The following is a 13,894-nucleotide window of genomic DNA, read 5'->3' on the forward strand; positions in this document are numbered from 1 at the left end:
AGCGAAACAAAATCAACTGCAGATCCAGTGAATATTCTCTGCGGTTTGGAGCGACTGGGTCTGTGTTTCTCTGCTGTCCGTGACGTGTTGGCAGCGCATCAGAGCATTCAGAGAATTCAGTTCTGCCTAAAGGGAGAAATGTTTTAACTCTTCCACTTTGGATTTTCCACCAAGATGTTTATTTAATGTGTCAATACTGATCTGAGATTTAATAATAATAATAATGATGATAAAACTCCCGTCTTCACACGCTCACTCGCTCCCGTGTTTGGATGAAATAACCCCTCGCACTACTTCTTGTGTTGTGTTTCTCCTCAACCACCTTTCGGTGTTGCCTCTCTCCTCCTTCGCCGTTCCCCTGGCTCCGTCCTCCGCCTGTGTCTCTCTCTCTGTCTCCCTCACTCCACACCACAGAAAGCCGGCTGGCCCGGAGCCCACCCCGAAAGTCTCGGATCAGCCTGCCGGCGCCCAACCCCGACCACATCGGAGGCTTCAGGTTGGCCGTGGCCACGTTCGCTGGCAATAGGGAGCAAGTTTGGACTCCATCTCCCACGCTACACGGTGGCGACAGCGCCGGCAGCCCCTGGAAATGCCCCCCCCCCCCCTGAGTTGTTCACTTTGTCAGTCAGCGCGTGGGAGGGGCAATGGGGGTAAGTGAAATAGAGGGCTTGAATGGTTTATGTACATACACTGTTGTTTATTGTATTTTTAAATATCTAATTTAACGTTATTTATTTAATTTTTTTTCTCTCTTCTACATTTCATACAGTTTAGCTGGCACAGTGTGCACCCAGAGATGTTGAAATACACTTGAACTGCTTTATGAAATAGTGTATTTCAACATCTCTGTGTTCCTCATATGATCATTTAGCTGGTCGACTGATCATATATATATATATCCGTATATATACGAGATATCCAGAGACATTTTCATATCTATGCAGCTGTTTTGGTCCCGAGTTGCCAATGTTTCTACAATAATCTGACCAAAACCTACTTGAATGTAAAGACACAGTGAACGTACACAATGTTTACTGTTGAACGATGTTTGGTTTCGGGTCTAAATGTATGCAGATGTGTAAATATCTGAGAGAGGGAGCGAGGGCTGGCACCAACTGCACGTCTGTAGTGTGTCATGACAGAGTATTCAAAACTGCAGAGAATGTAGGAATTACATACGGTGTGTGTGTGTAATAACGTGCCTTACTGTACGTATGGCAGCAACATGTGTACTCAAAGAGTAAAGACAAACTTACATTAGTAAAGTGAAGTTTTCATTCACATTATTGGAGGGAAAAAGACAGACATGAATTCACCAGCTCTGCTTTAATGGTAAACAGCAGGTTTCACAGCGAGCACTCCGCATTACAACATACTGCAGCTCTTGTTCGCCGTCACAGTCCATGAAAGAATATGTAGTTGCATCTCTCGTTCAGAACAAAAGACGAAATGATCCTGAAACACTGACGTTACAGCAGCCACACAGTGTGAAAACGTCACCGTAATAACTCTTGTGTTTATGCATCTGGAATATTTCAGGAATGTGTTGCATGCAGGCTTACTACAGAGGAGAGGAGCACAACATAAAGTGAACGTGACGTTTTGTAAACAACAACACGACTAAGTCTATGGACCCTGCTTCATTTTGACCATAGTGCAAAGTGTCGTTACAGTACACATATCTTCGTAAGGCTATAAGACTGCCACTCAGTATATACTGTAGGCTCACCAGTTGCAAGCAACACATCACCTTAAGTCGTTAAAAACAAATAAATAAGAGTGGACAAATCGCCAGAGGTCGACGGTTTACCCATTAGTAGACGGTTTGCATTCACAGTAGAGCAAATGCAAAAACACAATAGAAGTGCGGCCTCGTCTGGACCGGGCGGGAACGTGGGCACAAAAGGTGGCGAACAAAACTGGGTGAGAAGCACATGCTACAGTGACACCGATGAAAGCACAACCAGCTCTCTGACTCGCTCCGCCTGTCCTATGAAGCCAGCTCCATAGGCCCCTCCTCCTCGCCGTCCGCCCGGTTAGCACGGATCTCCATCAGGGTGCGGGCGAAGCGCGACCAGTCATCTGCGTGAGCCACCGACAGCTGGAGGGAAACACAGGCATGTGGCATTAAGCACCGGTTGGACACGTTTGTATGGTGTCGTGTGCATCACACCTGGACTCCTACGGTCGCTGCTTGCAAGCAATCACTGCTGAGGATGCTAGGAAGGATATTTTATATTCATAATACCACAGTGGACATTAATATAATATTAAAAATACAGTTCAGAGCGAGTTTAAAAAAAAAACAGCCCTCTCATTCATTTGAATGTAGCTGGTCCAGAGGTGCAGTGGGAGCAGGCCTGTCACAATAACAACTTTTCGTTACGATATATTGTCCCCGAATTTATTGCGATAAACAATATTATCGTCCTTTTGAGATCATTTTTTTGATACCGAATCATGTGAGCTTAGTCGTCGGTGCAAGTCCTACATGGATGTTATCCACAGTTTAGACTGAGTTTAGGCCTCAGAAAAAACAAAGCAATTTGAAGTCATGGTGCCTTTTAGAAAAATACTAAGAAATCAATATATTCTGACATTTTATAGACCAAACCAATGAATTATTAAGCATACGACGAGAACAGATGAGAGGACAGAAGCAGCAAGACTTGCTTGCTGTTGTTGACATTCATTCTAATGTCAACACACATGCATGTAGACACAATGGCTGTTATTGAGGTCAATACAAATTATTGAGTGCATTGTACGATACGTCGATAATGTAATTATTGCGACAGGCCTAAGTGGGAGTGCCAAAGCAGGGTGCTCTTGCACCCATTGGTTTGTGAAAAGCACAAAGCGTTTGCCATTTTGGTTTTAAAACCAGAAGTAACCGCAGTTGGAGGAGCAGGGGCAACCTGCAACCAATTGGACGACACCAGTATCCACGCCCCAATACATACGGTGCTTCATCAGCTACTTTTCTCTAAATGAGTTGTATGTTGTATTATAGACTTGAAACTAGAGATTGAACCTTAAACTCATCATGAAAATGTTTACTGATGTTAAAAATCAAGTGAGAAGTAGAGTCATTTTCTCAAAGACTCCTTCTTTCAGCCAGTGGAGTCGCCCTCTGCTGGTCATTTGAGAGAATACCGGCTTCAGGCACTCCCACCTTGGCTTCACTCTACAGACCCACTGTCTATTTCCATATACAGTCTATGTGTTATGGCATCAAATACATGTAGGTGCACAATCCTTCAAGATTACTTTGTTTTTAAAATTGCACAGTACCTCAAACTGCAGTGTTTGAGATCAAGACTTCAATTGTGAGGCTCAACAGTTGACGGTGTCGTCCCGAGATGCTAGCACTACTGTAGCAAAACGGTTAAAAGGTCTGCTGCAGAAACCATAGTGCCAACAAAGGAACACGTCAAACTGAATGTTGCTGCTCTTTAAGTGTCTCAGCCGTGGAGTCGTGCACTGTGGGTGTCGGAGTGAGTGGGACTGAAGCCACGGCTGCCACCCAAGCTGTCTACAACCGCTTTGCGTGGCCAGGCTGTAATTAAACAGGAACCAGGAGGAGGGAGGCGGCCATTTTTTGAACAACCCCCAACCCCCCCACAGAGCTGTGCTGACCACAGCAGGGGGCTCTGCCAGAACATCATCTACATGGTCCCGGAGTCAGAAACACCGATTCTGTGTCGTCAAATGTAATAAAAAACAGAAGGTCCAAAATGTTTTCATGATATTGAACAGCATCAGATGACTACGGAAGAGTACCAGAGGTCAGGCATGAGGGGGAATACAAGAGGAGGAAGATTTTTTTCTTTTCTTTTGCATTTTGAGAATAAAGTAGAACTAAATGTGAGGAAGAGGTTGTTTTTTTTTTGCATTTGGAGAATTAAGTTGAAATATTGAGAATGGAGTCGACTCCTATGGTCCATTAAATCCAGTTAAGAGGAGTGACTGACAGCTGTGAGAGCTGCCAGCGTTCCAACCTTTCCAAGATTGAGTGGTTTCTCCTTCTGAACAGACAGTTTTCAAAGACCCAACACTGATCTTCATGAGCCGAAAGAGAATTTCCTTATTACGAAAACATCTACACAGGGCATCTTGCGGAGGAAGTCATATGCACTATGGTTGGTAGACTGACACTCTCTCTGGAAACTTCAAGTTTATTCTCGACATTTCGACTTTATCCTCCAAATGCAGAATAAAACGTCCTCTTCTCTTTTTTCTCTTTGGCCTGCCCCTAAAGTTCTTCTGTAGATGACTGACCCTGGAGTGACAGAGGGAAGACCTTTCTGTACAGACCAGAAAGGGTCTAATCAGAACAGTCCTACTTCCTGCTAATAAATCACCTGAAACTCATCGGTACAGAGTAAATAATACTGAAATAAATGTATTTGGTGTTTTGCTTTCCAGGAGCTGTGTCGGGCCCTGGACCGCACCGCTCTCTTTTTCTTTTCTTTTTTCTTTTTGTGTGCACGCTGCTCCTAGTTTTAGCTGCGTAGCGGGGGTTTCTAGTGAAAAAAAGAAAAATACCCCCACCACCACAAACACACTCCCTCTTTGGAGACATAAAACCTTTCAACCCTGCTCACTTTTGACTCTTCATTACCATCCACCCAGCGCGGAGGCCACCGGCTCAGCTGAGCCTCTCTCCAACGTACCACACGCATTTTTTTTCTAAAAAGAAGAAAAAAGGATGCTAAAATTGGCCGAGGGGCTAGGCTAGCGCGGCCTCACGTGGGGATCCTGACCAGAGCCCTCCGACCATGAGAGAACATACGGGCACAGGCAGGGTGGTTGGCCGCTTTGTGGTGACGGCAAAGTCATGTGCGGGCCATTTTTACAAGGGACACAGGGGAGAAGTGGGGGAAAAAAAAAAAATGAAAAAAATCAAACATACATCCGTGGCAATGCTGACAGTTGGGTAAACATACAGGCCTACAAGACCTAAAATGGTTGGTTGTGGTGCGTGTGGAGGTTTGACAGTGAAAAAAAATGCACTTATTCTTTCTCTTTCAGTTCACGTCTTTGAACAAACGCAGTCGACCAAATGTACACAGAGGTACAGCGTGTGCTCTGAAAGACCCTGCAAATGCAAGTACATATTTCTTAAAATCCTGATCCAGTCACTGTTGCATGCGTAAATACATAATTCCCCCTCTTTGCTGCAGTTTTTCCCGCAACGTGACACTTTAGTTTTCGTCAAATCAGGAGAGAGGGAGGTAATGCTGAGGAGCCGTGACCGATAGAAAAGACCACTGACTCCCATTTCAGGCACTGAAATCTTTCATTCATTCCACTGTTATACAACTTGTGCAATAAATCTTGCTCGCTGTACTTCAGTCACGCTCATGCACCAAGGGTGTAAAATCCAAGCCCTTGAGAACCACTGGCTCCAAGCATCACAGCGATCGAAGTGAGTCCAGCAACAATGTATTTAGCAGATTATTTATCTCTTAATCCACAGCAGGCTCGCAAAAATGTCAATATTAATGTTTTAAAGCAAAGAGCGCTCACTCTGCTCTTTTTTTGGGGGGTACCCAAAAAATGATTCTGCTCACAGACACAAAATGTTTCTGCTTTACTGTGAATGTATTATGGGATTCGTCTGTTTATAAAGTGCGTGATCATCATGCGTACCTCTCCAGTGTCGTAGATCCAGACTCGGCCCTCGGAGTCGCCCACAGCCACATCCTTCCCCCCTGAAGACCAGCGGACCCTATTCAGGGCCGACGCTCCCTCGACGGTGACGCTGGCAGTTGGTACCTGGTGGAGCGTGAAAATGAAAGAAAGAAAAAATATCTCAATGAAAATGCGACAGGAGTTTAAAGTCACGCGGTGAGTGCAGTGGATCACAGGACAATGCTGCAAACTATACGTCCATGTGTTGTTTTGAGGGAAAAAAAAGTTTGTAATCATCAGATCGAGATTAGTCCTGCTTCATATTGATTTCCAGACCTGATGAGGATTTTTAGAAATCAATTTGAACAACTTTTTGAATATTAGAATTTTTCCTGAAGTAGGGGCCCCTTAAAATGCTAGAAGTTTGGATACATGCTCTAAAACTTGAGTAGTGCTTATTTTTCACGTTGCAGTCAGTTGCTAAGCTAGCATATAGCCTGTCTTCACATCCATGAAGGCAGTAACACCTCCAGTCTGCCACCTAGAGGCAATGACTGTTTCTTCTTCATATAGCTGCTTACAGTAGATTTATGATTAATGATTCCGGTTCCATCTTTAAAAACAACTCACAAAAGCTTCCATTTCTAATGGTAAAAATTTAAAACTTACACTTACAAACAACAGATCTCTTGAGTCCCAATATCTTTTTTTATTGAATGACCCAATAGCTGCTTCAGCAATTCTTCTTAATGTTTATTGGAAAATTACCATTAATCCATTACAGTCCAATTTACAGAACAAATTGTACAACTGAAAAAGGGCAGCAGTTGGACAAACATAGCTGTCAAACTCACAGCTCCTCTTTCAACGCACGAGTATATTTACTGTATTTAGTGTAATAACTGCCTGCATGTTTGCTGTTGTGGCGGAGCCCGATGCTCCTTTCAGTAAACAGCGGTGCTCGCGTTGCACCTTGAAAAACCTAAAACCATCTGTGTATTTCCATAAACTGTTCCTGACATGTGGCAGGCGAGTCTGACACATGTCACCAGTGGAGACAGAGGCCCTGGCATCAGTTCGCCACACACAAACACACACACACACACACACACACACACACACACACACACACACACACACACACACACACACACACACACACACACACACACACACACACACACACACACACACACACACACACACACACACACACACACACACACACACACACACACCGAGCCCCTGCGTATGTAAAGCAGCGCTAACCACAGACTGACTGCCATTAGTCTGCTAGCTTCCACTGCTCCGCTCGAATGGATCTGTACTGTATCTGTATTGGCTGCGTGCGTGCCTGCGTGTGTGTGTGTGTGTGTGTGTGTGTGTGTGTGAGTGTGTGTTTGTGAGTGTGAGTGTGTGTGGTGGAAATGAGAACCAGGCGCGCCGCACTGCTCCGTTAATGTCGTTATGACTGTGTGTTTTTAATATGACGGCAACAATGGAAAGTCTGTTGCTATTAGACTGCCTGTGTGTGAGTGGATGTGTGTGCATGTGTTTGGTACATCCGTTTGTGTGTGTGTTTGTGTGTCTCTCTGAGCAAATGTTTCTCATCAAGCACATTGTTAGCCGAGTTAGGCCGTCGATAATGAACTCTTCCTCTGTCAGTGAAAAGGCCGCTGTTGAGGGAACCATGGGAAAATTGCCATCTGTGCCGCAGAGGGAAGACGCAGCGCTGGTGATGGGATCAGCGACGGAGAGCGTTGAGGTTAAAACAAGAGGAAAAGAGATTAGATGAGACAGTGGAAGTGATTTCACCCTCGAAATCTCTGGTGATGAATTGTACGTACGAGTAAAAAGCGAAGGTGCTGCGAGGAAGTATGACAAAAAAAAAAGAGCATTCATGAGAGAGGGAGGAGAGACCATGTAGATGTGGGATGCAGGCATGTATTGAGGCTGAAGGCACTGTGGGTGTTGTCTCCATGGAAACCAAGAGCGAAGGAGAATGGAGGATCATTTTGTCCCTACTTTTACCTGAGTGATTAAAGGTTAGGTACTTTATATTCTCATCCAACTTTTTCTTTTAAAGGAAAAGTTCATCGTTTCGTGATATTCTGCTGAGAATACTCAGGTCTGTGTGGTTAAATGCTTAGCTTGTGTGAACCTGCTTAGCTTAGCTTAGCATAAAGACTGGAAACAAGGGGGGACATTTAGCCTGGCTCTGTCACTAATCAACACACAAGTGTTCTTGTTTGTTTAATACAAAAAACAAAATAAAAATCTATTCATGTCATCTGATTAACTTTTAATGTATTTCTGTTATATAAATGTATTTTAAATAAATCAGACGCCTTTATTTAACTGTTTAATTATCTAATATCCCGGACATAAACTGAAGAGGATCTATCATTTACTGGCCTAATGTGCACTCATCTTAAAATAAATGTTGCCCCACAGCTCTGAGAATCTGAAACCTCTGGCCTGAACTTTCTCCTTTGATTATTTCCATCTCCAGCATGGGACTGCGGACTGAGGGCTGGGGCTCGTGGTCCTGCACATCTGCGTGCTCCACTGATGGGACACGGTGTGGGAGGGAGACGGGACGGGGAGGTGGGGTCCTGAGGTTTGCCTGAACGTTGGACAGAGGTTGCAGGAATGTTAGCAGTGGATGGCTGGCTGGGACACGGGACGGGGAGATGTCAACCAGCCTGATTTAAAGCGAGGTCTGTGGGAAACGCCCACAGGGAAATCTTGAATCGTGTGTGTTTGTGTGTGTGTGTGCGTGTGTGTGAGTGTGTATGTGTGTAGGAGGGGATGTGGAAGGGTTGGTGGTGGGGGGTGGGGCTGATGGGAGGGGAAAAAGGCTTCGGTGTTTGGTTGTGCGGTTCGGGCCCAGCAACAGGCCCTGAGGACACCAAACACACACACACATGCACATACACAAAGAGATGACACGCACACAAAAACACACCCATAATGACCTATATCCACCCCCAATACACACACACACACACGTACCTCTGTGTCGTTGTTGAGGTTCCACAGGTCTAAGCGGCCCATGCCATCCACGGCAGCAAAGATGGCCGGGTGCACAGGTGACCACATGACGTCATACACGTAGTCTGCGTTGTCCTCGAACGAGTACAGAGGCTTGTTGTGCTGAAAACGAAGCGAAAACAGAAATAAGAGGATATCTGTGTTCGGGACAAACACAGGACAAAATAGAGGGAGTTGGGGATTAGAGTAGGTGACACACTAGAAAGAGAGAGAGAGAGAGAGAGAGAGAGAGAGAGAGAGAGAGAAGGAATTGAGCGAGGGAGTGAGGGAGCTTCAGACAGAGTGGCGCTGCCTCAGCCTTGGGGCCTGTCTGGGTGCAGAGCCTAATTAAAAAGCCTCGCACATTCACACAGCGCCATAAAACCGCTGGGAGAGATGAAAGGGAGGGCCCCTCCACAAGGTGTACTGTAACCTCCGCACAACAGCTGTCTGAGAGGGAGAGGGATGGGAAGAGATGGGAAATGGGAGGAACAGGAGGGGCGGACAGTGGACACAGAGGAAGGGGCTCGGCAAACAGGCTGTGCGCGTGTGACCCTCATTTTCAGAGTAAAGAAAAAAATTGATGTTAGATATTTCGACAATAAATAAAAAGGAACTATTGCTTCCATATAACTCATGGGCAAAAGATTTACACCAATACTGACATATGTGTGATTTTATAATTCTAATACTTATCGGGTCTGAAGTTATCGAGACCAAAACCTCGACGGCAGAGGAGGACGACTAATGGTTTACTCAAAGGGGGGAGGACATATTTCAGAGGTTAATTCTTTAGCTCAAGCTCAGATGTTAGGGAATAAAATGTATGTTGAACAGCTCAATACAAATATGAGTGTGTGTGTGTGTGTGTGTGTGTGTGTGTGTGTGTGCATGTGTATTCCCATCTCTCAGACCGGCTGTTGGGATTCCAGAGGCTTACTAACTGCATTCCTGACAGGTAGAGAGGGAGGGGTGGAGGAGAGGAGACAGGTTGGCTGCAGTAGCAAATGAAGGAATGTAGTCGCTCTCTTTTTTTCCCCCTCTCCTCCCTCATGCCTTCTCTCTCTCTCTCTCTCTCTCTCTTTTTTTTCATCCATCACCTTTACACTCTCGCTCCACAGTTGTTCTGAAAATCGGTGAAACCCACAGTTAGGCAGTGGTACATGCTCACACAGACACACACACACACACACAAAAACCCCCAGAGCTGAGCCAATTTCAAGCCTCGATTGAACCTGTTTTCAAATCGACGAGGTGACAGCAGAGGTCATTTTTCTCCACCCCACTGTTTCTGCATTCGTCTGTGTTTTCTCTCTCTCCCTCTCTTTTTTAAGTCTGTGTCACCATTTCGGCTTGACTTTAACTCATCCTCTGACTGATTGTATGTCCAAAAAAAAGGCATTTTCTTTTTGAAAGTCTGACTCGGCATCTGTATGTAATTCCAAAATAAAAATGTGAAATATGTCATTGTTCGGCCTTAGGTGCAAGAAACAGGTGAGACAAATGACGTCATCCTCCTATCAACCGACTCTTCAAAACGTAAAATACTATTTTACTGTCATCTGTCCGTAATCTACCCGTATTAAATTAAGGTGATTTGGGTAAATAATCTGCAGCAACAAGTCTTAAAACTAATCTTAAAATGAAGCTTAATCCTTGTGGCGCCGCATGTGAAGTGACTGCTTGTCATTATCTTTCCTGTGAAGAGAAGCTTGGGAGTTTGTAGCACGTTTGAACTGGAAAACCATTACCGATGCACTGGATACTGGCTGTCAACGTCAAAAAGTCTGGTTTCCCTGCAACACGTTAAGCGGTTAAGAAGATGGACGGACGCAAGGCCGGCCAAGCATTTCATTCACATACACAGTCACAGTCACACATGTGAAAATCAAAATCAAATAATATAAACTGTAAATGACATATATCCAGTGCTATAGTCTTACAACACATTTGTGTTTGCTGTCCTTAAATTCAAAATGTTACAGAGGTTGGGACGAGTGTTATAAGAAACCTCATCACCTCGGCATTCCCCAAGAATCCAAACCATCTTTAGTGTGCAGCAGCAATCTCATTTTCTCCTTTCCAAATTTCTCATCCCATAGATCGCCAACACTCATCAACAATCACCTGAAGCGACAGTGACGCGGCATTTTAAATTGACTTCTTACGAGAGACAACGTGGGGACGATTATGCGACACCCAATCACCACGTAGCCGCTGGTTATGGGGGTCACAAGAGCGAGACGGTTCAAGCTCTGCACGATCCTGAGCCCACTCCCCAGCTGTCACGCAGCTTCACGCTCTGGCTCACTCGAAATGTTTTTACTAACCACAATATTTGCACCGCCGAGTGTGAAAACATCAGCAGACTTCTGTGCGACGGCCTTTTTGAACTGCGAGGGCAAAAGTGTGTGTGTGTGTGTGTGAAGGCAGAATCCACAGCGAGTGCGCACGCGCGTGTGTGTGTGTGTGTGTTACATCAGTTTGGGATCTCTGTGATTGGTGGGTTGAGGGCAAACCTCGAGGGGATCTTAGGTAAGCAGCGGCGGCTTGCTCAAGGTGTACGTGAGGCGTGATGTGTGGCGTGTCTGTGTTTACAGATACACACGCACATACTGTACATACACGCAGGTATTTTGCCCCTGCCCACATGCAAACATGGGTTACGTGGGATAAGAGACAGACACATTCCTGTGGTGCCCCTCAAAGGAAAGGGAATTCCCAAATCCTGAATAATAACACACTCTTCTAATGAAAATCCACAGAAATGTTTTAATATGTGTCACGGGACCCTTCGCCCATGACTTATGGACCGGCTGCATGCAAACATGTGCTAAAATTCATCTTTACTGCCTGTCGCAGCCAGGTACGAAAACTATAGAGTCCAGTGAAACATTTTTTTCCTCACTGGCCCACTTGGCCAGTAGATCAGAGCTTTACTGGCCCCTTGTTTATTTTCACGGGACCGGCAGCCAAAAAATGAAAATTGCTCCCCCACCCCCCTTTAATTAATAATCGCAGCAACCCTGTATTGCAACACCCTGGGTGAGAAGACTTTTCAATCATTCCCTTACACTGTAAGACATTAGGTAAATATTTACATAATCAAATTATTTTATTTATTGTTGTTGCTGTTGATATCAGTCCTCGCCTGATGCAAACAACTTCTTCAATAGTGAGGGAACAATAAATCAAACGCTACGTTCCAGGCAGATAACATTCTTTTCCTTTTACACTCCGGCTGTTTTCTTTCCATCTTCCCTTCATATTTTGTCCAGGCCTCTAGATCTCTTCTTTATCAGCACAATCACTTTTTTTAAGCTCCATTTATCACATGAATTGAACAGTGCAATGTCTGTGCTAGGTCATGTCATACTGTTTCAATCGCAGAATTTCTTTTTTTCAGCTGTATCTCATTTGCACCTGTGTCCTTTGAACGTATTAACCCACTGTTTTTTATCCTTCAACACTACGACAGGAACAGTGGCTGTTTGCTTTTTATTGCCATTAAAATGCTGCTGGAATTCATCGCCTCAGTTTGAGAGGGAGAACAAATACCCTGAGTGGATGAGGTCAAGCAAAACCAGCAAGAAGAGGAGCGCCCAGCTTCAGAGTCGGATGCACTGAGGGCACCTGCGGGCACTGACCATCCCGTCAAGAGTATTTGAGTTTTTGAACAATACATGAACAGCTTTTGGTAAACACAATTAATGGGGTTATAGCACAAAGTAATGTTTTTGAATGTCATATTCATTCTTTGTCCTAAAGTGACTGTGATAATTTCTTTATTTTTAGTGTGAAGGCAAATTCGAGGATGTTTTTTGTCCTGAGGTCGACCTCGCAAACCTTTCTCTGATGCTTGCAGGACATTATAGCATCCAAATACCCAGTAACAGAACTCACACACAAAAAAGTTGCTCACCTGCTGTACTAAGCTTCCTCCCCTCCCACTCATATTCAGCTCCTTCACACACATTTTCTCCCTTTCTGTCGACCCTCAAAGTCCCCAATCAACCCCCCACACATTCTCTCTCTCTCTCTTTCTCTCTCTCTCTCTCTCACACACACACACCCCCCCCCCCCCACACACACACACACATTATACCTTGGTGCTCCAGAGTTTGACAGTCCAATCGAATGAGGACGTGATGAAGAGGTGGGAAAAGTCCACGGTGCCCACTGCGCTGTGACAGCTGACGCCTGTCACTGGCCCCTGGTGGCCCTCGAACATCTCACAGATACCCGCCTTACTGGAAAGGGACAACGCAAGTTTTAAAATTCATAATTTCAATATTCAGCACTGCAATGCTCTCAATGGCTTTGATTGAGTTCAAATGAAATATTTTTTTATGTTTCCAAGGCAACAAAGAAAATTACATAGTATGAGAAAAAGCTCAACATTCCTAAATTTAGTATAAATAATAATAAAGTATATTTTTTACAGTTATTTTTGTGTAAAACTGAAACTCTAGATTATGCAAACAGAAATAAATCAAGCAAAGATTTAAAGTAGCAATTAACACCCTGATCAAGTTATTGCCTAGATCTTTTATGCATCAATGTGTAATGGTGTGAGTGTGTGTGCATGTATGTGCGTGTGTGTCCACCAACCTGCCATGTCTGGATGCAGTGTACACTGTGCCCTCCTCACTCCCCACCACATAGTTGTTAACGTCCCCCGTGGGAAACGCCATGCCTGTCACCGCCACCGCTTTGGATTTATTGTACACCAGTTCCATGGTCTCCTACACACACACACACACACACACACACACACACAAACAAACACAAACATTAATGTGAGCCCATACAAAAACATGCCTACACATGTCCATTAACAAAATACATGTGAAATCACAGGTACATTTTTTATCAGTTATTTAGTCATGAAGTGAACTGAACTGACTGACTGACGGGCAAGGACTGTGTGATGAGTGACGTGTGTGTGTGTTGTGTACCTGCGGCTGGGAGAGCATGTCCAGACTCCAGGAGCACATCCGGCCGTCTGTGGACACAGTGATCAGGTTGTTGGCATTCTGGGTGCCGACCACGTTCACGCAGTACACTGGGTGCTGAATACACACCAAGAGATACAGACACACAAGCACACACACAATGAAGATGTGGGCGGGAAAACAAACTCACGGTATCATGCCTGTGATTTAAATTTCACTTTAACTCACATCAACTGGAATATGATTACAACAATTCCAACTGAAACGCT

At 44.7% G+C, this 13,894-nt stretch overlaps 1 protein-coding gene across 19 annotated transcripts in view; it reads right to left on the bottom strand.

Moving 5' to 3' along the window:
- Positions 1–1,307: 1,307 nt before the first annotated feature.
- LOC118291872 (cytoplasmic dynein 1 intermediate chain 1) overlaps positions 1,308–13,894 on the bottom strand; it is a 51,836-nt gene continuing 39,249 nt past the window's right edge. For all 19 annotated transcript variants that reach the window (XM_035620349.2, XM_035620344.2, XM_035620343.2 and 16 more), the window contains 6 exons: positions 13,629–13,742; positions 13,282–13,415; positions 12,776–12,920; positions 8,653–8,793; positions 5,656–5,781; positions 1,308–2,101 (listed from right to left, as the gene is read on the bottom strand). In XM_035620349.2, coding sequence (XP_035476242.1) covers positions 1,991–2,101; positions 5,656–5,781; positions 8,653–8,793; positions 12,776–12,920; positions 13,282–13,415; positions 13,629–13,742 — 771 coding nt within the window. In that variant the 3' untranslated portion in view covers positions 1,308–1,990. The remainder of the gene's footprint in view (positions 2,102–5,655; positions 5,782–8,652; positions 8,794–12,775; positions 12,921–13,281; positions 13,416–13,628; positions 13,743–13,894) is intronic.

This window comes from Scophthalmus maximus, chromosome 22 (assembly GCF_022379125.1).
Source record: "Scophthalmus maximus strain ysfricsl-2021 chromosome 22, ASM2237912v1, whole genome shotgun sequence".
NCBI classification, from domain to species: Eukaryota; Metazoa; Chordata; class Actinopteri; order Pleuronectiformes; family Scophthalmidae; genus Scophthalmus; species Scophthalmus maximus.